The sequence below is a fragment of the Rutidosis leptorrhynchoides genome, chromosome 10, assembly GCF_046630445.1.
Source record: "Rutidosis leptorrhynchoides isolate AG116_Rl617_1_P2 chromosome 10, CSIRO_AGI_Rlap_v1, whole genome shotgun sequence".
NCBI classification, from domain to species: Eukaryota; Viridiplantae; Streptophyta; class Magnoliopsida; order Asterales; family Asteraceae; genus Rutidosis; species Rutidosis leptorrhynchoides.
This window is the reverse complement of record NC_092342.1, coordinates 7,522,450-7,548,733: the sequence shown is the minus strand read 5'-3', so window position 1 is coordinate 7,548,733 and position 26,284 is coordinate 7,522,450. Positions and strand designations below refer to the sequence as shown.

General features: G+C 32.2%; 1 protein-coding gene and 1 pseudogene across 1 annotated transcript; one reads left to right on the top strand and one right to left on the bottom strand.

The window, feature by feature from the left end:
• Positions 1-890: 890 nt before the first annotated feature.
• Positions 891-4,988, top strand: LOC139873262 (ent-kaurenoic acid oxidase 1-like; annotated as a pseudogene).
• Positions 4,989-5,110: 122 nt separating this feature from the next.
• On the bottom strand, positions 5,111-10,094 carry LOC139872627 (uncharacterized). Its single transcript, XM_071860539.1, has 4 exons — positions 9,647-10,094; positions 7,663-7,978; positions 6,965-7,098; positions 5,111-6,295 (listed from the first exon to the last, which is right to left on the bottom strand). Exons 1-4 carry the CDS (start codon positions 9,767-9,769, stop codon positions 5,336-5,338), a joined length of 1,533 nt encoding a protein of 510 aa, XP_071716640.1. The 5' UTR covers positions 9,770-10,094; the 3' UTR covers positions 5,111-5,335.
• Between the last annotated feature and the right edge of the window lie 16,190 nt (positions 10,095-26,284).

Below are 26,284 nucleotides of genomic sequence, written 5' to 3'. Positions count from 1 at the left end.
GGAGGTTTGTTGAAATCTAAAGGGGCGCAGCTTCAAACCTTGGAGTTGCGTTTTTTTTTTTTTTTTTTTTTAGGCTACCGAATTTGGGCCCAGCGAAGCGGGCCGACCCGAATATTTGTTAACTATTAGACAAAAACGATGAATAGTACTAGGGGTATTTTCGTCATTTCGCCTTTTTTAAAAATTCCACTTTGCCAAAAAAAACCCCCACACTTTGTTCTAACATTAAAACCGCCCCCACAATCAGGGGTAAAGTGCCAAATCACCATTTTCATAAAAAATCTTAAATAAACTCCACCCAAATATTCAACAGGTCATATCTTCTCGCTCGCAACGAGTTAAATTTTTCCGGCACCATCGTTAAACTCAAAATAATTTTACGGACACAATGTCGCTAACTATACGCAAAACGGATTCTTTTTAAAAAACGCTAAATATTTTGGGTACTTTTCATACACGTTGATTTTGCGTTAAATTTTTAAAAGTCGACAATTACATATCGAAACGCGGAGATGCACATATATTGTTAATTTAAAATAACATTGAAATATTTCATGGGTTATACCTTTTAGTTCGACTTGAGTTGCGCTTCAACGACATCATCGTTAGCCACGAAATAATTTTACAAACTAAACGCAATAAAATACATTGAAAACCGAACCCCCGGCGCGAAGCGAGGGTTCGAAAACTAGTTGAAGCTATTATAAGGAATATGCTATTAAGATAAATAAATGACGATAATAAAACACAAGCTTGTCTACTAATATTGTAGGAATATTTGCTAAAAATAGAATGGAATCAAATCTACGTGCCTATAAGTAGTCATAGATATGCTCCATATATCTCACTAACAAATTAAGATAAAAAAAAAAACAAGAGATCGTGACATAATGTTGGTGGGGATATGGTTGACGATGGTGATAGGAATGGTGCCACTAGTGGGGTGGCTTTTGTGGTGGTGGAACGACATTTGGTACGATCTAGTTACTGCAACTCTTAGGTCGTCTAACGGAGGCGTTAAGCTGCCACCTGGGCACATGGGTTTTCCAATCATCGGCGAATTGCTGACATTTCTTTGGTATTTCAATTTTGTTCGACGGCCTGACGATTATATCAATTCCAAGCGTAGCAAGTAGGTCTAATATTTGACTCCTATATAAACCGGATCTTGAGTTTTTCAAAGAAATCTCATGTTCACGTATAAAATAATACTTCATCTGTCCCATTTTAAATATCCTCAAACAAAATTTTTAGAATTTAAGACATGTTGGATTCATATTATTTTTGCTCTAAAATTCAAGGTAAGTTTGACTGAATTTATCAAGATATAGATGATTAAGATTAATAAATGTGGATAAAATGAGGAGTTTAATGATATTTAGTAGTTATTTTTTGCAAGTGGAAATTATTTTGAGAGAAATATAGATAGTAAGGTGAACACTTGTTTTGAAACAAAGGAAATAGCATATTTTTGGGTGACCATGGAGATATGTTTACAATAGTCACAGGGTGACGCCTACCGCATACATAAGTGAATAACACTTCTATATATTTCATGAATAACCTGAACAGATAAAACTTTATCCGAATAAATATATGGATCAAGAATTTGATAATGTTATGATCTTCCCTGGATTTATAAGAATTCGAAGAAAATCATATCGGGATTTCACACAATTAGGAAGGAAAGAATAGGATCCGGAATAGAGCACGGACAAGCCATAAAGCGTAAGTGTAGAACTCACTCTTAAAATTCAGGGAGTTCTATACTTAGGTTATGGCTTGATCCGGCTCTCTTTTGAATTTGCTATTCTTTCCTTTGTGATTGCGTGAATTCCTGGCGTTAGCTTCAAATCTTCTTCAAATTTCTTTGAATTCCATGAAGATCGTAAAAAAAACCAATTGAATGTGTAGTTGTGAATTCGCTTGAACTAATTGTGTCGAGCGTTTTCGTCCAATCACAAGTACCTAAATAGTTGGGAGAATCAATGAAGTTTTAAAACTACGATAATAATACAAGTATATGTATAAATATAAGTATTCTTTTTAAAGCACATTCATAAGTGATTATTAAATTTAGCATATGTTCATTGATAACTAGAGAATCCCTAAGTTACATTGAATAGTTATTGATACAGAATATGATGATTTAAAAAGTATATTAATTTGATTAATATCATATAACCCTTTATAAAAAGCTAATTAACTTTTTTCTTTTACCTATGTTGTGATCGTTAATTGATCATATCATGAAACTAGATATGGAGATGGAATAGGGATGTACAAGACACACCTATTTGGAAGGCCATCAGTGATTGTATTTCTACCCAATACATTTACATTTGTATTTCGAGACCCTGAAACCTTCCAACTCGAATGGCCTAGCGTAGAGCTCGTAGGGGAGACTTCAATGTTCGCGGTTCATGGAAGTGAGCATTTGAGGCTCCGAAGTTTCTTTTCTAAATACGTTAACCAGCCGGATGCTATTTAAGCGGGCAGCACTTTTACTGCAACCCCACATCATCTCCTCCCTCGAATCCTGCGCTGAGCGTCGTGAAGTTAGTGCTTACAAGGAGACGGAAAAGGTCACCTTTGAGTTCATTGGTATGTATTTTGCTAGTATTGAGCCAGGCACTACCCTTGACAAGCATAAAAAATATGTTGTTGGTGCAAACAGTAGATTTAGAGCCTATAGGTTGAATATACCGGGAAGTGTGTTCTATCATTCTATCCAGGTAACTCCTTTAATTTTTCTAATATCTATATATTTTTATGAGGTTTATCTTTTTTATTCGGAGAGGGTGAGGATTTTTTAATCAGATGTATATAGGCCTAACAGGTTTATTTCGTGACCGCGTCTGACCATTTTCTTGGCCACTCCAAGTGATTTAGGCTATGCTAGTAGTCATCGTCACGTATGATACGTATCATCAAATCAACTTTTAAGGGAATTGATTGCACGATTCACGAGCCAACAGATCTTACCAAATGGATCACATAGTCCATAAAAAGCTCCCATTTTTCTCTTCAAAGTATAACATGTTATATTTTTACTATTATGTAAGATCATCAATGATGTAGATCATGTTTCCTTTTATGAAATTTTCCCTAGTACCTTGTTGATGTTAATGATGTAGATCTTACTCTAGGTACTACGCGATCAATGTTTAATACATGTTGTAACTTCGTGGGCTAATTTCTTTTGTAGTGTCGAAAGAAAGCTACCGCGATTTTTAAGGATGTATTAGAGAAAAAGAAGAATCATTGGGGAAGTGTTCGACCAACAAAGGACCTAATGGACAATTTAATGAATTTGGGAGATGAGGACGGGAAGTCGGGAACAGATTAAGTGACACTGAGGTTCTTGATAACATTGTGAGCTTTGTTATGGGTTGACATGAATCAACTACTCTTGTCATCACATGGGCTATATATTACCTTGCAAAGTACCCAAATGTTCTACAAAAGCTTCGGGTACATACGCCTACATCTACTTTTAGTTTTCTTCTTTCCCCGCATTCTTTTTTGCGCACATCATTTAATCAGTCTTAGTATGTGCTTATTCATATTAACGTACGTACGTAGGATGAGAACATGTCGCTCAAAAAGAGCAAGGGTGAACAACTTGTCACAAGTGATGAAATTTTAAAGTTGAAATACACTGCTAAGGTTGTGGATGAAGCAATCCGCGTTACAAATGTTGCTGCATTTCTATTTCGCACGGCAAAAAAAGATGTCATGTATAAAGGTATACATGTAAATATGTAATACCATAGATAATGGGGCGTTTGTCCCCCCTCCCATGTGATGTGTCACCACAAACGCTTGTAAGGAGGTGTTTGTGGGGGAAAATGTTGGGGCGTTTGTCAATGTAAAACGCGACGAATTGGATGTGTTTTTCAATATTTTATTATTATTTAACCTTTTTGTTACCTTTTTAACAACTTTTTACCCCGAACTTCCAATTAAATCTTATCACATCACCTAAAACGTTTAACAAACCTCCCAACCAACGCTCCCCATTACAACTCCCTTCTTCTTCCATCACTGTCATGTCAGCGTCATAACGCAAAAAGTACCTCTAATCCACTCCACGTCACAATTACCATTATCCATTGTCGGGGAGTGATATTTCCACTTCAATTTTTTTATAAATCCACTTGATAGATGCATTGATAACTTGTACTGTACAAGCCGACATTGCACAGTTGAAGTGGATTTATCAAAAATCCAAGTGGAATTATCATCTCGCAATGATGTACGAACGTGTTCTAGCTAGTCTATTTTTATGTCTAAGTTACTAATTAAAGTAAGAAACTATCTTGTGTAGGATACATTATACCAAGTGGACGGAATGTAATTCTGTGGAATCGGTATCTACACACAGATCCAAATAATTTTGAAAATCCAATGTGTTTCAACCCGGATCGGTTTGATGTAAGTTCATGTTTGATTGTTTTACATGTTGTATAGCTTCATTTAATTAAATTATATATTCAGTTTTCAACACTAACTTTGTTTACAAGTTAAAGGTACCAATGGCACCAGGAACCTACCTACCATTTGGTGGTGGAATATGACTTTGTGCAGGAAATATGTTTGCTATTTTACAGATCTCACTGTATCTCCATCATTTGTCCACTGGATACAAGTATGTGATTATTTTATTGATGTATCATTTCATATATCTAAAATCGTTTTATGTAGTTTTCGATCTTAAGATTATTTTTCGTACGTTTAAGTATTTGAATTGAATGGATTTGCAGGTGGAAGTTGATGAATCCGGATGTTGGAGTGAAGTATCTTCCATATCCCTTGCCTGTGGACAAGGTCAAAATTACCATTGAAAAACTATGAATCTTATGACATATCTATTGCAGTTTTTATATCATTAATACTGTAATTATGTATGTTAATTTATGGTTTCTTGAACATAAAACCTTGTAACACTGTGTTGTTATAATGGTCTACAAATGTTGTAACATATATCTGTGTTGTGATTCAATAAATGAACTCATTTTCTTTCATCCATGTCTCAAACAACTAATGTCAAATTTCAAAACTGAATAACCAAGTAAACTAACTGGGTAACTGTCAAACAAACCAAACATCCAATTAAAAAAAACTGCACATTATTCTTTCATATCATAATTTGTATCAAGAATTCGTATAAGAAATTAAAATTATAACTTACAACCAACAAAAATTTCACAATTCAAAACAAGTAACAAATAATCAAATATGATAACAAAACTTCTATCATACACCACCATCATCATCATCCTCATCCTATATCCGTCTCTTGTATCTATAATTCTTAATCTTTTTTATGAACCTAATCATCCCAATTAGCATCCCAATCATCCTTTTTCGTGGCTCGTGAAGTAAGACCGTTAGATGAGATACTTTTACTATGAATACCTCCTCCGGGTGATGTTATAGCTTTATCTTCGTCCCAATCATCATCGTCCCAATCCTGATCCCACCCTTCTGCAGTTTCAACATTGACTGCATTAGACGATTCTGGTAGTCCCATCTCGAGCTCCTGGTACGGAACACCATTGTCGGTTCTCCTTTTTCTAAAGCTACATAAAACCCATGAAGCTCCAATAATTAGGGCTACAAGAAACGCAAAGTAAGCCCCGTATATAGGTGTTACTTGCTTTGAATAAAACGTTAACTGGTCGAGAATGTTGTTTCGGGTTGTCGGAGTATCAACAATAGTCGGTGTAGGCTTTGGAAACGGGTCATTTTCAATCTTTGACTTCGACGGGTCATCACCATCTTTTGACTTTGAGGGGTCAATGACATCTTTTGACTTTGAAGGGTCGTCGACATCTTTTGACTTTGAGGGGTCAATGACATCTTTTGACTTTGAGGGGTCAATGACATCTTTTGACTTTGAAGGGTCGTCAACATCTTTTGATTTTGAAGTATCGTTGACTTCATTTGGTGGTTTTGGAGGGGTGTCAACATTTATGGGCAGCTTAGAATCTTCTTTAGGGTTAGGAGAGTTGTCGGGTTTGTTATCTTTTACAGGGATGTTGTCTTCTTTAGGCTTTTCGGGGTTGTTGGTGTCTTTAGGTTTTGTCTGATTGTCAACATTTTTGGGCTTTTCAGGACTGTCTACGGGGTTATCGACATCTTTGGGGTTTGGAGTGTTTTTAGAATCCTTAGAATTTGAAGGGTTGTCAACGGGTGGTAATTTGGGTAAATCAAACTGAAGCTCACAACCCCCATTGCCAGCATCGAGAATAACTTTAGTGCTTTTATCTCCAGATAATGTTATATTAACCTGCGATATATAATGATAATGATAGTTATGATAATCTAAACAGGAAACTATATACACCAGTCCCAAATTAAATGTAAATGTTTAACTAAACATACGCTTAAATTGAGGTTTTTGAGAACCAGTAACATCTGAAAAAACAAAGGAAACTACGATCCAAAATTGAAAGCACAGATTACAATAATTAGCAATGTCCTTTCATTTGAATTTTTGATCATTTTCACTGGTCAAACGGAATTATATCCTATTTGAATGTTAAATGATTCTAGCAATGATTCTTACCAAATTAGAGAAGAAGCCAAAGTGATATTGTTATTTATTGCAAGTTTTGATACTCTACCATAATTTGCAGATGTATATTGTATTCTACCAGACTTTTTGCTAATTTATACTATCAGAATTTTTGCCAACTAAATATTTTGGGCACTGAGATACTCAGTGAAGTTGATAGATTTGTGCAGGATCCACAAACGTGTTGCCCAAATCTAAGAAAGATTCTATCGCGAAATCATTATTAAAGATGATTACGAATCTAGACACTAAAGACAGCTCACTGTAAACTTCTCCAGGAAGATTCTAATCCGATAACAATGAACTGAAGTTCTAGTGGTTAAAAAAAACAAAGTTGAATCAAAAGTGAAATAATGAAGGTAGTAGCAAAGAAAAACGAACCATTTCCGTCCCATGACCACGTATCCCAAAAGGTGGCAAATTATTGTATGTAGATGGAGATGTTCCAAAGGTGATATTTACATTCAAGTCTGTATCTTGTTCGTTTTTCACAAGAAGCGTCAGCTTGTTGGAACCTGGTAGGAAGAAAATGGTTAAGTGTATAGCATAGAAATAACCACGTATCTATTATGAAGAAGAAGAAGAAGAAAAAGACAATCCTCTGACTCTCATCTCTGTTCATGCTTGACATAATGGCTAATATAGTATAAACAGAATTTGGTTAAAACTTGAGACAAAAGGTAAAAAATTGGTGGGTCGAGATGCTTAGGGTCAAAACAAAAATTAACATGGGTCCAAACAGATTGAGTCTGGGTGGCCCCATGACCCCATCAACACTTTCCTGTCTATATTCTCTAAGTTCAAATTCAAATACTATTAATGCATCGAGTAAAATTGTAAAACTTATTGCGGAATAATGATCGATGTTTAAAATCTAGAAAGGCATTTAAAAGGTTTCAACTGCTGGAGAACACTTATGGTGGAATAAGACCCATCCATGATTATAATGCAACCTATATTGACCTAAAACAAGTAAAAGGATTGAAATTGCTACATGTGGTGTAAAGCTAGTACCTATTTAAAGTCCTGAATAAATAGTAAATAGCTCACACGATAGGAATAAGGATAGACGGTTTTACCACTTTCAAAATCTTCAATACATGCAATTATGGATTTTTTCTGGTCACTGCATATCGAATTTCCCTTGCAACTTTTGCTGGCAAATGTTTCTGACTGCTTTTCGTTTTCTACTTTCACCTTACCACCTTGACTCTTCCCATTATCAGGTATCTTACCATTAGAAATTTCAGAACCTGTCTTATTATTAGCATCATTCAAGCCCTTAGAATCCACATTTGAGGGAGTTGTATTTGGTGTATCCTTTGGCTTTGTTTTTGCATCCGGGGAGATATTTAACTTCTTATCATCGGGTGGTGGTGAAGATGAAGGTGAACCCTGAAATCCATGAACATATTCAGTAGAAAGCTTCTCTAATATGCACCACATATTTGCATCAAGTAAACAAGTTAAATAAATAATCACAAGGCGAGGTGACCTCTCAAAAACTTATGTTGATATATGCTTTTACATCTGTAACAAGCTACCGCTCATAAAAGAAAGGAGGAGAGTCATATATCCCATCCCCCCCCCCCCCCCCCCCCCAAAAAAAGTCCCTATACATCTTATATACCCAAATCAAAAATTTCAATGCCCAATTAAAATTAATGATGATTTTAATGTATGTTTGGATATATTGGGGTATTATATTTGGGGAGTTTCGGAAAGGAATGTGAAGATGTCCTTAAATGAAATCACTATTCCTACTCTTTAAGTGTCAAACTATAGAAACAACAACAACAACAACAACAAAACCCAATACCACATGAGTGGTGTATGGGAGAGGTGAGATGTAGACAATCCTTCCCCTATCCGAGAATAGAAAACAAGTCATTTCTCCACACAGAATGAAAACACTCTCAAAAGTAGAGAAAGTCATCCCTCTCTCTATTCGGCGGATAGAGAGATTGCTTCCGAGTGGACCTCCGTCCGTCCAATAAGTAGGAAAAAAATTAAAAAAATAAAATTGAGATGCCATGAAAATGGTAAAATCAAATTTCCATGGGTTTTAAATCCTACCTGAAATTTAATTTAGGCTCTAAAGTCAGTCAAGTCGCCAATAAATCGACGCTTGTTGTCGACTCAATTAACTAGAGACGTGAAACTATGGAAATACAAGTTGATAAAATATGTAGCTTAAATAATACCCTGATATTTACTAACAATCTTATGCACTTTAAAATCATATGAGCTACAAGTTCCTAACTAGCTTTATAAAATGTAGTGGTGAACAAGGTTGACTTTGAGTTAAAGCCTAGTGGATTTGAAATTTTCAGGCTTAAAATTTGGTTTTGTCCCTAAAAGCCTCCATATTTTGCCCCCAACCCAAAAGTCCATGACCCAAAAGGTTGTATTTTCATGGAAGAATGGAAGAAAAATATTTACAGTAAATGTGAACGCTTTTAAAAAAAAAAATTCGCCCAATGTGAAAAAAATTTCTGGTTCCACCACTGGACAACATAGAGAAAATGCTGGCAATCACAAAACTATTACTAATAATCATCGCTTACTTACTAAACAATGTATGGGGTCTCGTAGAGGTACAATATTGACAATCACCCCTATAACTAAAGCAATCATGATCCATCAATTCAGTTTATTGGCATGACATGTTCAGCATTCAAGATTAATATGAGTTTTATCATCATATACTGATGTTGTATCTATATGCAGCATTTTGCCTAACAATCTATATATCATGTATGGATCTTAATAATTACGTAAACAAAGAGCAACATCAAGTGAATTCAGCAAACCTACCAACTGAAAACCGTACATTTTGATCACTAGTGCCAACCATATTTTATAACTAATTAACTATCATATTGTTAATTCATCTCCCATTACCTATAATCACTGTAATCAATACATAGCACATTATCACATCGAAGATCAAACAGTAAAAAGGTAAAATTTAACTATCTTAATATTCAATTGATGATCAATTAATTCAACATAATGAGCAATAAAATAGCAACAATCAGAACAGACTAACAGATCACCAACCTGAGTACCAGTAGAACCACCACTTTGATCCAAAACTTCAACTAATTTCCGAGAGATTAACGCATCAGAAGGAGACAAAATAAATAACAACAATATCACTAATACCATTCCATTTCTTTCCATTCCACCTCAAATTATAATAAATAAAAAAAAAGGTAGATCTTCAGTCTACAAAACTAAAATCGTAGAATTAAACATGTTGACATAAAGTTACTGAATTGAGGAAATCGTTTCATTATCTTCTTCATGAGAAATAAAAAACCCTAAGCCCTCGTTTACATCATCCCTTAGCTCAATTAACAGAAAACTCTCGATCGGAATTGAAAACTGAATGAAAGATTTGTGTTTAGGTTACTTGAATTAGAAGGTTCTCCTGGAGAATTTGGAGATGATTTATTTTTTTCTGGGTTGAGATTTGTAATGGAAGAAAGAGACGTTCTTCAAGTTCGGTAATAATAATAAACGAAACAGTTTAAAGTGTAATGATATGTTTATAGGTATTTAATTATATGTTTGAGGTAAATGTTAAAGTTATTTAATTTAATGATCCGTAGAATTACAGAGTTCGACTAAGAAACTCGTCAGCTGAACATTTCATCAAACACCTAAAATGCATATTAAACAAATCACATCCAATCATAAGAGATAATATTGGTTGTCATTTTATTTTTAATAAAGTATAAATTAAAATATAAATTTAGAATTGGTTTCCTTCTGCATAGCTTATATCTCTTCTCGTACTCAATTCAAAATAATTAATTAAAATAATTTAAATTTATTTAATTTTAATAATTAAAATAATTATTAATAAGATTTAATAATAATAATTAATTAATAAGATTCAATTTTAATTCAAAATTATTTAGATTAATGACATCACCCACTATGCTTATATTTTTTTTCTCTTTTTAATTTTTCTAACAAATAAATTAGCCTAATAATAACATCATCATTATAGAATTTTAATATTAACTATAGATTACATAGTAATAACGAAATCGATTAATTTAAACGGAATATCCAGGTTAACTGAAATGCCCCGTTCATATCGATTATAAACGATTCACAATAGTTGGTTACATCGCGAGGTACTTGACCTCTATATGATACATTTTACAAACATTGCATTCGTTTTTAAAAGACAAACTTTCATTACATCGAAAGTTGACGGCATGCATACCATTTCATAATATATCCAACTATAATTGACCTAATAATAATCTTGATGAAATCAACGACTCGAATGCAACGGCTTTTGAAATATGTCATGAATGACTCCAAGTAATATCTCTAAAATGAGTAAATGCACAGCGGAAGATTTCTTTCATACCTGAGAATAAACATGCTTTAAAGTGTCAACCAAAAGGTTGGTGAGTTCATTAGTTTATCATAATCATTCATCATTATAATAGACCACAAGATTTCCGTTTATAAATATATGCACACTCGCAAGTGTATAAAAACCGTTCTGCTTATGTTGAGGCCTCAGTAACCAACCTTAACAATAATATAATAAGTCATCTTCGCAAAGATGGATACGTACACTCGCAAGTGTATAAATAATCCTCGAAGTACTAAACATCCGCCCACTAGCTCTTATGTCTAGTGCAGCCTACAGGATGGGGGTGTTAAGCCCGATAGATCTATCTTCAGGATTCGCGCTTACATGCTCTTATAACATGTAACTAAATTACCTAGCACATCAATCCGCAGAATATCATTTTTAATCACTTGTCTCTATTTCGTAAAGCATTTATATAATATTCCATGTATTCTAAGCCCAAAAATATATATATTGCAAAAGCAATTAAAAAGGGAGCAAATGAAACTCACAATACTGTATTTTGTAGTAAAAATACATATGACGACATTGAACAATGCAGGGTTGGCCTCAGATTCACGAACCTATATCATTTGTATATTTATTAATATACATAGTTGTAATCGAACAAATATATATCTAATTTTATTAGTTACACAATTTTTATATTAATAATATATACTTTTACTTTGTGATTCCATTTAAAATGATTAATATTTAGTATTAATATAACTATATATATATATATATATATATATATATATATATATATATATATATTAACTATATGTATATATATATATTAATATAACTATATAAATATTAATCATTTTAAATGGAATCACAAAGTAAAAGTATATATATATATATATATATATATATATATGTATATATATATATATATATGTATATATATATGTATATGTATATATGTATATATATATATGTATATATATATATATATATGTATATATATATATATATATGTATATATATATATATATATATATATATATATATATATATATATATATATATATATATATATCTATTTAGTATTATATTAACAAAATACCTAAATTGTTATATATGAATATTTATATACAATTTGTTAATATGTTTAATATATACATATCATCTTAATAATAATATTTTAAAAAACTTTATTTTTATACTCATAATGCTTTTAATAGTAATGATATTGATATTACTAGTAATCATAATACTTTTGTTTTAGTGATGTGACGACCCGGAAATTTTCGATCAAATTTAAACTTAACCTTTATATGTTTCCGACACGATAAGCAGAATTTGTAATGTTGAATCTTAAAAAGTTTGGAACTACATTCATTTAATCAATTACCCTTTGACCGTGTTCGACGATTCACGAATAATTATGAGTATATAGATATGTATATATAATATATAATATTAACTGAAAACATTAACAAAGTATTAGATATATGATACTTTACATGAACGTATTTGTTTCGATATATTTATCGACAGAATTAAGAGATAATATCAAATGATTGAATTATCAGATACATTATGATATGATTACGGGCCTATGTTATGAGGTCCACTGTGATTTAAGAAATCTATTCTTTTTGACAACATTCGGAAAATGGTAAAGTGATTTATAAATAAGAACAAATGTGTCAATTAACGGGAACTAGACAAGGGTTAGTGGAAATTCCTGTTTAATTTCCAAGGCATGTTTTATAATATTTTCCTCGTGACCTTGATAAGATAACTATGTTAACTTTCATTTTATTTAATATGAAAATAAGAACGTGGAGTGTAAATAACTTAAATGTTGGATATCGACAAGTTAAGTAACTCGACATTTTTCATTAAGATGATTTCATACGTTTATTTAACCTTTGGACTTTATCACATGCTTCACCAACTGACTGTAATTTAAAAACTTGAAACCTATTATGAATATATATAATTCTACTTTTCTAAAATGTTTTATGATATAACGATTTCCATTATTTTAACCTTTTAACAAAATGATTCTTAAATATATTTAGTTTTGGAAAACAAAATTATCATATTTATTTGATTTAGTTTCAAAAGTACAAAAAACGTTTTCAGTTTAAAAAGAACTTTATTATTAAAACGTATATATCTTTTATAAATATCTAGAACCACTTTTGACAACTCATTACTTAACCAGTATGATAAAGATAACGATATTTATATTTTATTTTATTAAATATATATAACGATTTAAATTAATATTATATATATATATTTATACTCGTATTATACGTATATAGTTTTATACTTTTACTATACTTTAACTTTATCTTTACTTTACTTTTACTTTACTTTAACTTTAGTAATTCACTTTAATAATTCATACTTTAATAATTCACTTTAATAATCCACTTAATAATTCATACTTTAATAATTCACTTTAATAATTCATACTTTAATAATTCACTTTAATAATTTAAAAATCTATTATAAATAGAATTCAATAGGTTTCATTATTTCATAGAAACTTGAAAATATATTTCTCTAAACTCTCTCAATCGAATTACATATATATATTTTCTTTGTATTATTTCAAGATATTATTAGTATACATAATATATTACGACGGAGTTATATTCAGACGATTTCAAAATAAGTTTTCAAACGGGATAGAGCTAAGGAAATTATGGGTTATAGCTATGGAGGTTATGGGTATTGATCGAGGGTATTGCTCGTGAGGTCAACCTAACGTTTATCATTTTCGTTGCGTCTACGTACTTTCCTGCAATATTGTATCACAATATTGATACGTTCGTGAATCCGAGACAAACCCTGCACTTGTTCAGTGCCGTCATATACATAATTGCTACGAAATACAGTATTGTGAGTTTCATTTGCTCCCTTTTTAATTACTTTTGCAATATATATTTTTGGGCTGAGAATACATGCGCTGTTTTATAAATGTTTTACGAAGTAGGCACAAGTACTAAAACTAATTCTATGTGGGTTTAAACCAGAAATATACTCTTAACTTGGTAACATTAAACTACTTGTCTATGTACGGTAGGCGTGAATCCTAAAGATAGATCTATTGGGCCTGACAAACCCCATCCTGACTATGGGATGCTTTAGTACTTCGAGGTTATTTTAAACACACCTGATCTGGTGTACTTCAGAGGGTAAAACATGAACGTTAAGGCTTGTTACCGGGTGCCTACAACTTATAGAATACTTTTAAACACTTGCGAGTGTACGGATATTTATGGAAACTGAAATCTTGTGGTCTATTACTATTACAGAAATGATTGATTATGATAAACTAATGAACTCACCAACCTTTTGGTTGACACTTTAAAGCATATTTATTCTCAGGTATTAAAGAAATCTTCCGCTGCGCATTAGCTCATTTTAAGGATATTACCTGGAGTCATTCATGACATACTTTGAAAGACGTTGCATTCGAGTCGTTGAGTTCATCAAGATTAATATTAAGTCAATTATAGTTGGATGCAATATGAAATGGTATGCATGCCGTCAATTTTTGATGTAAAGAAAGTTTGTCTTTTAAAAACGAATGCAATATTTGTAAAACGTATCATATAGAGGTCAAATACCTCGCGATGTAATCAACTATTGTGAATCGTTTATAATGTATACGAACGGGTCCTTTCAGTTGGTATCAGAGCGGTGGTCTTAGCGAACCAGGTCTTGCATTACTGTGTCTAACTGATAGTTGTTAAGATGCATTAGTGAATCTGGACTTCGACCGTGTCTGCATGTCAAAAGTTTTGTTTATCATTTTTAGTCGGAAATCATCTACTTACCATCCTTAGGAAATTACCTACTTATCATTCTTAGTCTAGACATGTCTTGCTGCATTGATTGCATGAATAGTGTATAGACAAAATTCATATCTTAGCGTATCTGCTAAATCATATCTTATCGTATCTATTACCGTAAACTTTACCTGACATATTCCGTAAATTCCTCCGTAATCTATGAAATCTTTTGATCTATATATATAGATATTCTATGTAGTTAGAATACCACCCGATAGCCAGAAAATCATTTCGTATCGAAAAATCCTTTATCAAATCGTACGAAATGGAATTCGTCATCAGTTTAAGTTCCTCGAATTCCGAAATGAAATCCCACTCAAGCTCCGAAAGCAGTGTGACTGGAATGGATCAACCAATCAGCCATCATCTATTCTGGATGAATTGGGGATGGGTTCGTAGCCTCCTTAATCATTGGAGACAAGAAGAAGGCGATTCTTTCCATCCACCACATTGCCCTCTTGGCAATGAACCTGAAGCACTTACCGGCGAACCTGTCCGAAACACCATTTTCTCTCTCATTTCCAGAGTATCTCGTCATGATTATATACTACACCAAATTCTAGATCTTATTTATCCGCTCGTCCGAACCGAAAATCACCCCGGTGTAATAGAAGAATTCAACGAGCTTCGCGCTCGGATAGTGGCTTTGGAGAATATGGTGCAAAGGTTACAAACACCAGCAGCAGCACCAGTAACATAACCAGTACCACCATCAACAACATCAACAGTACCATTACCACCACCAACAACAACCGCATCGCAAATCTCAACTTCACAATCTGTCCCATGAGCATCGACGTCATACGCCCTGTAGATACTAAGGAATACCACAACGATGAAGTATTGATTCATAACTTCATTGGGAAAACATTCTACTACGATTATGCAATTTCTAAAGTTTAGAAATTATCTATCCTAGCCTTAACCATAAATCAAGTGAGTTTAATTTAATATTAACTCATTAAATCTATATTATATCTGAAGAAATATACACATATATTTCCATAAAGACTGTAATAAAATTCTTTTTTACAAAATATTAATTGTGACATTTTTTTTAACGGGTAGGTAATACCCGAGAGATATTTAAATTCATAATTAATATGTTACATTCTTCGAATCTAATTCAGCAAATCATCCATTATACTCCATACTTTCACAACAATATACATTCTTTTATAGAAATCAAAACAACCATACTCATTCAAAAATCTAATTACATATTCTGATTTTGAAATCGCCGAATTCAATTCAAGTTATAACCGGTATCATCACTCTTAGATTCTTACATCTTTTAAAGCTATACTTTAACTTCAAAACTGTGTTAGAACATCGTATGTATATTAACGATTATAATTTGTGTTCAAGCCCTTCGAAATACCTGAAGACAATTCAAATAATGAACAATCGAGATGATGATCCAACCACATGTTATCCACAGTTACGTACCTGAAAAACTCTTGAAACCAAAGTCATAATTTAACATGTATCCATGTCAGACCTTTTGGCATTTACTAGCTAAAATAACTTTTCAATCTCTTCTAAAAATAGACGGTTTTGTCACAGCTCCAGCAAACCAACTTCAATTGTTCATTCGAATAAGCCTTATTATAATGATTACCCCTTCATCATTATTACCGGGGAACCTTTCATATCTCGCCACATTAGCAGTAAACTTATTAACAACTTCATTGATCTTTGACTTTCCGAAAAATCTTTATATTTATCAAAACCCCATCATTTACTCATCTGCATCTTGTAACGAGAATTGCCATACGAATCATCTGAAATTAGCAATCAGTATTTTAAAATCTCGCAGCATGTCTACGCCAACAATTATATGTGTCTATCTTCTGGACTTATATACTTTGAATGTGAAGTTTCTGAAAAACACCCTAAACTGCGAACTAGTTCTCGAAATACTGATGAAGCAGCAAAAACTGTAAACGACCTTAACAGTAAAAGGTTTGATGATAAAGAGTAGTGTATTGGCAAAGCTCAGAAAAAGAGAAGATTTGGTACTGAAAAATACGGATTGAGCAAGCCATGAAGAAGGCTGTGGATAAATTACAAGGATGAAATCTACCTTCAAAGAATCCAAATGATTCCGTGTCTGCTGAAGTCATTATCGAATACCTTGCTCCTGACTCTAAACCCTTACGGACAATATTCTTCATCATCCTCTGATATTAGAAATTTTAAGATATCATCGTATCTTTCATTATAAATATCCTCCATATTTCTGAAGATATTTCCATAATTATTCTTATCTGAAATCATTTATCTCTTCGTGCTGTCTGTATTACATCATAAAAGAAACTATTTTAGTTTCTAAATTTTAAAACTTTCGAATTTAAAATAGGAATATTTTTGAAGTAGTGTTGGGAACTGAAGCATGAACTAGTATAATATAATGACACTTGATCAACGTGATTATATTACAGTAAGTCATGCTGAGTTTCTAAATGAAACGTGATGATTCACAGATCATAACGTCATCATGTGCTATGTTACACGACTCTTGTATTCTCTTTAACCTCTAAAATATCAAGAAAATATTTCTTGATGATTCGGCCTTTTTCGAGGTATTCTAGTAATTTGACAAGTCAAGATCGTGCCATTACAATTTCCTTTTTAGAACATTAACAATGTTCATTCCGAAATTCATATATGCGAATTCTGGACCATTACAAGCGGTGCTTAATCGCAAGAAGAAGAAACGAAAGGACAAAACTCCGAAATAGAAATTGGGGTATAAATCGCAGCAAATAAAAGAGAGCATTAATTGGGGATGATAATGATTATAGAAGACAGAAGCAGGGACATCGAAATATAAGGGAAAATATAAAACCCAACAACAACCCAGAAACTATAAACCGTATATATCGATGCTTATAGCAATATAAAGACACGGGAGAACTAAAAACACTATAAAACCAAGAGTATAGTAGAAGTAAATAGATTCTTCCGGAGGTAGATGAAAAAGAAGAACGACATATATGAAAGTGAGGAGTATATCGAGAATCAGCACTGGATGAAGCATATTGACGAATAATTTTAAAGTAAGAATTGAGGGAGAAAGAATAGAAGGTGTGAATTAAAAGGAAACGAAGGAGGTGGATTTATAGTGAAATATCTGACAGAAAAATCGAGATGAATCATCGCATTAAATCGAAGAGGATCATAATCACCGAAGAATCAAATCCTATATAGATTACAAAGATTTTATTTAATCCGGAGATCAACCGTGATGACGTCAAAAGATAAGACGAATCCCTATTTTCTCATTTCACTCTTTTACGATAGCTTCACTCATATGTTTCGAGTAATCTAATTATTTTATCCATATTTCTCAATCATGATAAAACCTTATGAATCAACTTATATTCATCATAATAACATTCTTATTGTTAGCCATGACGACCTCGATCAAATTTCGGGACGAAATTTCTTTAACGGTTAGGTACTGTGACGACCCGGAAATTTCCGACCAAATTTAAACTTAACCTTTATATGTTTCCGACACGATAAGCAGAATTTGTAATGTTGAATCTCAAAAAGTTTGGAACTACATTCATGTAATTAATTACCCTTTGACCGTGTTCGACGATTCACGAACAATTATGAGTATATAGATATGTATATATAATATATAATATTAACTGAAAACATTAACAAAGTATTAGATATATGATACTTTACATGAACGTATTTATTTCGATATATTTATCGATAGAATTAAGAGATAATATCAAATGATTGAATTATCAGATACATTATGATATGATTACGGGCCTATGTTATGAGGTCCACTGTGATTTAAGAAATCTATTCTTTTTGACAACATTCGAAAAATGGTAAAGTGATTTATAAATAAGAACAAATGTGTCAATTAACGGGAACTAGACAAGGGTTAGTGGAAATTCCTGTTTAATTTCCAAGGCATGTTTTATAATATTTTCCTCGTGACCTTGATAAGATAACTATGTTAACTTTCATTTTATTTAATATGAAAATAAGAACGTGGAGTGTAAATAACTTAGATGTTGGATATCGACAAGTTAAGTAACTCGACATTTTTCATTAAGATGATTTCATACGTTTATTTAACCTTTGGACTTTATCCCATGCTTCACCAACTGACTGTAATTTAAAAACTTGAAACCTATTATGAATATATATAATTCTACTTTTCTAAAATGTTTTATGATATAAAGATTTCCATTATTTTAACCTTTTAACAAAATGATTCTTAAATATATTTAGTTTTGGAAAACAAAATTATCATATTTATTTGATTTAGTTTCAAAAGTACAAAAAACGTTTTCAGTTTAAAAAGAAATTTATTATTAAAACGTATATATCTTTTATAAATATCTAGAACCACTTTTGACAACTCATTACTTAACCAGTATGATAAAGATAACGATATTTATATTTTATTTTATTAAATATATATAACAATTTAAATTAATATTATATATATATTTATACGCGTATTATACGTATATAGTTTTATACTTTTACTATACTTTAACTTTACCTTTACTTTACTTTTACTTTACTTTAACTTTAATAATTCACTTTAATAATTCACTTTAATAATTCATACTTTAATAATTCACTTTAATAATTCAAAAATCTATTATAAATAGAATTCAATAGGTTTCATTATTTCATAGAAACTTGAAAATATATTTCTCTAAACTCTCTCAATCGAATTACATATATATATTTTCTTTGTATTATTTCAAGATATTATTAGTATACATAATATACTACGACGGAGTTATATTCAGACGATTTCAAAATAAGTTTTCAAACGGGATAGAGCTAAGGAAATTATGGGTTATAGCTATGGAGGTTATGGGTATTGATCGAGGGTATTGCTCGTGAGGTCAACCTAACGTTTATCATTTTCGTTGCGTCTACGTACTTTCCTGCAATATTGTATCACAATATTGATACGTTCGTGAATCCGAGACAAACCCTGCACTTGTTCAGTGCCGTCATATACATAATTGCTACGAAATACAGTATTGTGAGTTTCATTTGCTCCCTTTTTAATTACTTTTGCAATATATATTTTTGGGCTGAGAATACATGCGCTGTTTTATAAATGTTTTACGAAGTAGGCACAAGTACTAAAACTAATTCTATGTGGGTTTAAACCAGAAATATACTCTTAACTTGGTAACATTAAACTACTTGTCTATGTACGGTAGGCGCGAATCCTAAAGATAGATCTATTGGGCCTGACAAACCCCATCCTGACTATGGGATGCTTTAGTACTTCGAGGTTATTTTAAACACACCTGATCTGGTGTACTTCAGAGGGTAAAACATGAACGTTAAGGCTTGTTACCGGGTGCCTACAACTTATAGAATACTTTTAAACACTTGCGAGTGTACGGATATTTATGGAAACTGAAATATTGTGGTCTATTACTATTACGAAAATGATTGATGAGACGACCCGACCCAATCCATAGGGACGAATACAATAACATATGATAACATTGCGAGGTACTTGACCTCTATATGATACATTTTACAAACGTTGCATTTATTCTTAAAAGGCAAACTATCATTACATCAATATTTGACATTTTCGTCTAACATTTCATAATATCCAAATGACCTAATCTGTCATTTACTTATTTATATTCTCTATTGAACTCCAATGACTCGAATGCAACGTCTTTGTATCATGGCTTAAAAAGGTCCCAAGTAGTATCCTTAACATGAGCTAATGCACAGCGGAAGACTTAATTCATACCTGAGAATAACATGCTTTAAAATGTCAACATAAAGTTGGTGAGATATATAGGTTTGATGCTAGCAGCGTTATAACAATGGAACACAAGATTTCGTATATAAACATTTTAATAAAAATATTCTAAGTGGTTGAGCACTTGGTAACCATACTTAACATTTAATCACGTCGCATATTCCCTTTATTATGAAATCTTACTACACCGTACCAAGGTGTAGTCACGAAACGAAGTACTGTGCAACCGTTGAATACTGGTCGTCCAGTCCGGTTGGGGTTGTCAGGCCCGATAGATCTATCAACAGGATTCGCGTTTACAATACCGCTGTAAATATTAGTTACCAAGCTACAGGGAAGTATGCCAGTGGTACAACTCAACGTAGAATATATTTTTCAGTTACTTGTGTCCATAACGTAAAACATAAAATACATGTATTCTCATCCCGAAATATTTAGAGTTTAAAAGTGGGACTATATACTCACTTTTGTCTTGAAGATATGTAATTTCGACTTGGTCTCCGATTGATATCACGAACCTATCCATATATAATATATCAATACCTTTTCTTTTTAAACAATCGTCACATATATATACTTATAATACTTTTAATACTTTTAATAATTCCTTAGTCCGTAGTTAGCAGTCCGATGTTAGTAATTGAATTTTAATGGTTCATATTTAGTTGTTTAATAAACCCCCAATGAAATAAATAAAACCCCCATCGTATATGTATTGGTCGAGATTAATCTTGACCCATGGTACCGTGCTGTCAAATGACGTATTGCGTACATAAAGTACCGGTGTTGTCAAATGACGTGTTGCGTACGTTCATGAGGTCTTATGATTAATCTTCTCGTGTTGTTTACGAGTGGTCCTGAAATATATAAAATTAAATCATGAGTAAATATATATGAAATATCATATTAATTAGGAAAGATATGATTTATTTAATTTTTCTCCAATTATTTTCGTTGTTAAACAAGCTTTGGACACCCGATCTTATTTTAGTCGTAGTTTCTTCGTTACAACTCCGTTTTTGTTGATTCAACTTGCCATCTCCTTGGATCGAGTCAAAATTTAAGAATATGAACTGTAAATACCATGGTTTATATTCGTGATCACAGGTTATAGTCCATACTCTAGGTGAATCTTATGAAAGTAATCATTTTTGTCATAAAAACAACATTTAATGGTCATTTTTCTAAAAATACTTATACTTTGAATTAAACCATGAAATTTTTATGTGTTAACATATTCATAAGAAATATCATTTTTCCAGAACATGAACTTCTAAATCAAAGTTCAAGATGGTTTTTAATTATCCAACCCAAAACAGCCCCCGGTTACACTCCGACGCCGTAGATTCAGTTTTAAGGTGTTCTTTGTAAAAACAAGTTGTATCTTGTTAAGTTAGCATATCATTATGATATATTACAGGTCTTGAAGTGTTTTAAAAGTTAAGTTAGAAGGATCTATTTAGTTTGCGAATAAGTTTGAAATCATTCAAACTATGTTCTAGTTTATAAATTCTTATATAGATAACTATAAACATATGAATTGAACAAGAGTTGAAGTAGAGTTTTTACCTTAAGTTTAAAATGTAAAGTTGCTGGAAAGAAGTAGTAAAATAAATTTGAGAGAGTTCTTGCAAGTGTGTGTGAAAATTGAAAGTAAAATTTGTAAAATGAATGTGTAAAAATGAGTTAAAAATGGTGCTTATTTATAGGCTTGAAAATTTGGTTTTTAGTGAAAATATCTAAGATAAGTTAAAATATATTATGTCATGAATGACATATTACACCAATAATTGAAGATTTCTATTGGTATATACCAATAGTAAATACTTCTAGAAGCTGTGTATAGTACGAGTATAATACGGGTATAAAATATATAAAGATGTTTCATGAATCATATATAATGACAAAGATGTCATTTTCCATGATAAAAGGTTGAAAATGATGTTTTCCTACTAGTATATTCCAATAGTAAATACATCTTAATACAATACATATATATTTATTTTAACTTAGAAGTTATAACGTCGTTAAGCTTTATATATATATATATATATATATATCGTTTCGAAGTCCTTAAGTTAGTAGTCCAATTTTATGTATATAATCCATTGTTAATATATTTAATGAGATACTTAATTATCATATATTCAAGATAGATATAATCCATATATATCCGTATATATACATAAGTATATAATTAATACAGGTTATGATGTTCGTGAATCGTCGGACAAATAGATGGTCAAAGGGTAACTAATCATCCGAATAACAATTTCAAACTTTCTAGACTCAACTTTAGGGTTTTTGCTTATCGTGTCGGAACCATATAGAGTTTAGGGTTTAAATTTGGTCGGAAATTTCCGGGTCGTTACAGTACCCACCCGTTAAAGAAATTTCGTCCTCGAAATTTGGTAGAGGTTGTCATAAATAACAATAGGAATGTTTTCATGACAATTATGAGGTGATAATGAAGTTTTATCTTTATTGATAGATATAGATAAAATATTTCGATCATGTGAAGCGTACGAGCGAAGCTATCATAAAAGAGAGTGGAATGAGTAATATGATATCGTTTTAACTGATGACGTGGTTTAGAATTGATTTCCGGGATTTAAGGGATTTAAAGAAAATCTTATGTAATAAGATTTGGTTCTTCGATGATTTAGAAAACAGGATCTCCTTTGATTTAATGCGATAATCTGTTTCGATTTCTTTGTCGGATATTTCACTATAAATCCACCTCCTTCCCTTTCTTACTTCCATACCTCACATCTCTTACTCTTCCTCCTCTAATTCATACCTTAAGGTATCCTTTAAAATGCTTCATCCCGTTCTGATTTTTGTTATACTTCTAACTTTCATATCTTTCATTCTTCTCTTTCATCTACCGCTAGAAGAATCTATTCACTTTTATGATTTTCTTGGAATTATAATGTTTCTAATTCTCCCGTGTCTTTACGTCGCCATACGTATTGATACACACGGTTTGTAGTTTCTGGGTGGTTATTGGGTTTGATATCTTTCCTTATATTTCGATGCTCCTGCTTCTGTTTTCCATAATCATTGTCATCCATAGTTAATACTCTCTCCTATTTGCTGTAATCTATACCCCAATTTCTATTTTGGGACTTTGTCCCTTCGTTTCTTCTTCCCGTCCTTGAGTCAAGCGATCAATAGTTCGAAATTCGTAGGTATAAAATTCGGAATGAACATAGCTAATGCTCTAAGAAAGGAATGGTAATGGCACGATTTTGATTTGTCAAATTACCAGAATATCCAGGAAAATAGAACTATCAAGATGATTTGTTCTTAATATGTTTCGGAATTGGATAGAATGTTAAAGTCGTGTAACATGGCACATGATGACGGTACTGTGAATCATCATATTCCATTAGAAACTTAACATGACTTACTGTAATATAATGAAGTTGATCAAGTTTCATTATATTATACTAGTTCATGCATCAGTTCCCAACACTGCTTCAGAACATTCCTATTTTAAACTTGAAGGATTTAGAAACTAACACAGTTTCCTTTATATTGTAACGCAGATATTACAGAGAGATAAATGATTTCAGATAAGGATAGTGGTGAAAATATCTTCAGAAATATTGAGGATATTTATAATGAAAGATATGATAATATCTTGGAATTTCTAATGTCGAAGGATGATGATGAAGATTGACCCGTAAGGGTTTAGATTCAGAAGCGAGGTGTTTGCTACAGAATCGTCATAATTCTTTATGTACAAGTTTAGTCCTTGTAACTTGTTCAGAGTCTCCTTCATGGTTTGTTCAATCCGGTTTTCAGTACCAATTTTCTATCGAGCGTTCCTAACACTTCCTTCTTTTATCATCAACATTTGGTCATTAAGACCTTCTACAACATGCTGCTTCGTCAGTATTTTCAAAGTTATCGGATCTGGGTCATTGGTTATCAAACCAAGATGGTTTAAGGAGAATTGTATTTTTAGATGATTAAACGCTGATGGTAATATGATGGAATATAAAAGGTTCTCCGGTAACGATGGCGAAAGAACAACGTACATATATATATCGAGATTGTAATAAGAGTAGTCTTACTGAGATATCGAAGTGGAGCTGTGACAAAATTAGTTAATTGAAAAGGAATCGCGTGATTGTTTTTGCTAATGGATGATAAGGAATTCGATGCGGATACGTTTTAACTATAACTTCGAGTTCAAAAATTTTTAGGTGCATAACTGTATGCATAAATCTTTATTCCGTAGACGAGGTGCGGCTGGTTGAACTTCTCGATCGAGATGTTTTCAAGAATCATGAAAAGTTGTGAATGCGAATTGTAATCGTCAAGATACAAATGAGGTTTAAAATAGAATCAAGTGGCAAACTTGAAGGATTGTTTAGTTTCATATGTAATAATCATCATTTTAACTCATTTTTAATTGTCTAAAGTTAGCAGTCCAATAGTCCGATTGTCCAATGGTTCAATAAATTCATATATGAACTAAATATATAATATTCGAATTACTTAATACGTATCGTGACCCGTGTACTGGTCTCGGTGTCGATCACAACTCAAAGTATATATATATTTTGGAATCAACTCGGACCCTGTATAGCCAACTCCCACCTTCACATATAGAGTGTCTATGGTTGTTCCGAAATATATATATAGATGGATCAATATGATAAGTCGAAACCTTGTATACGTGTCCCGTTATTTAAAATGCGTAAAATAAATAAATATATATCATGACCCATTATACAACGTGTTGTCTCAGAATTAATCCGACGTGTTGTTGTACATGTGTCCCGACGGTATGTAAAGTACAGAAATTAAAATTGCAAGAATGTAAATTGCGATAAATTAAATATTAATCAGTTAGCTGGGAACAGTTAGCCGGAACAGTTAGCGTGTAATCCTATCACAATTTCAATTAATTAATTCATCTGTTTCTAACAATTTTTATTTTGCCAATGTTTCTTCATTATGCCACTTGTTGGATTCGGATAGGTAAAAATCCAAATATGAAATTTAAATGGAAATGGTTAATCTGGGGTGAACGGATACGTATATCGGTAATTGTAAGTAGGATAATAAATGATCGTTGAATCAGATTCGAAGAATGTGCAGTGTAACTTGTTAATGTGAATTCTAAATATTTCTTGGGTACTACCCACCCGTTAAAATATTTTCATCATTAACAGTTTGTACGAATGAAATTTTTAATTACAATCTTTATGAAAATATATTTGCATATATATTTTCTTCGGAGGTAACTATGAATTTAATGAGTCAATAAAATATTCAACTCATTTGATTTATCGTTATTACTAGATTACATAATCTCCAAAACATTAGAGATTACATAATCGTCATGTCGAACGAAGAACGATACGTAAAGAAGAGGTAATCGGTGTAGAATGATATGTAGAACAAAGATCATATTCGAAGTTCAGATGATGATGTTGAGGTACGTGGTGCGGATGTGATTGTTGGTGGTGGTAATGATACGGTTGGTGTTGATGCTGATGATGTCGTTGACGTCGATGATGCTACTGGTACTGAAGATTGCGAGGTTGATGTTGTTAACGGTACTGGTTATGCTGCTGGTGCTGCTGCTGGTGTTTGTAACCTTCGCACCGTGTTCTCCAAAGCCGTCACACGAGCGCGAAGTTCGTTAATTTCTGCTAGTACACCAGGATGATTGGCGGTTG

What these genes read in the sequence shown, in the direction of transcription:
- LOC139872627 (XM_071860539.1), bottom strand. Translation starts at nt 9,769, where the DNA reads ATGGAAAGAAATGGAATGGTATTAGTGATATTGTTGTTATTTATTTTG. An exon ending in GTGGTTCTACTGGTACTCAG is followed by an intron (nt 7,979 to 9,646) that starts GTTGGTGATCTG and finishes CATGGATTTCAG; the next exon opens with GGTTCACCTTCATCTTCACC. An exon ending in GTGGTCATGGGACGGAAATG is followed by an intron (nt 6,296 to 6,964) that starts GTTCGTTTTTCT and finishes TATATATCGCAG; the next exon opens with GTTAATATAACATTATCTGG.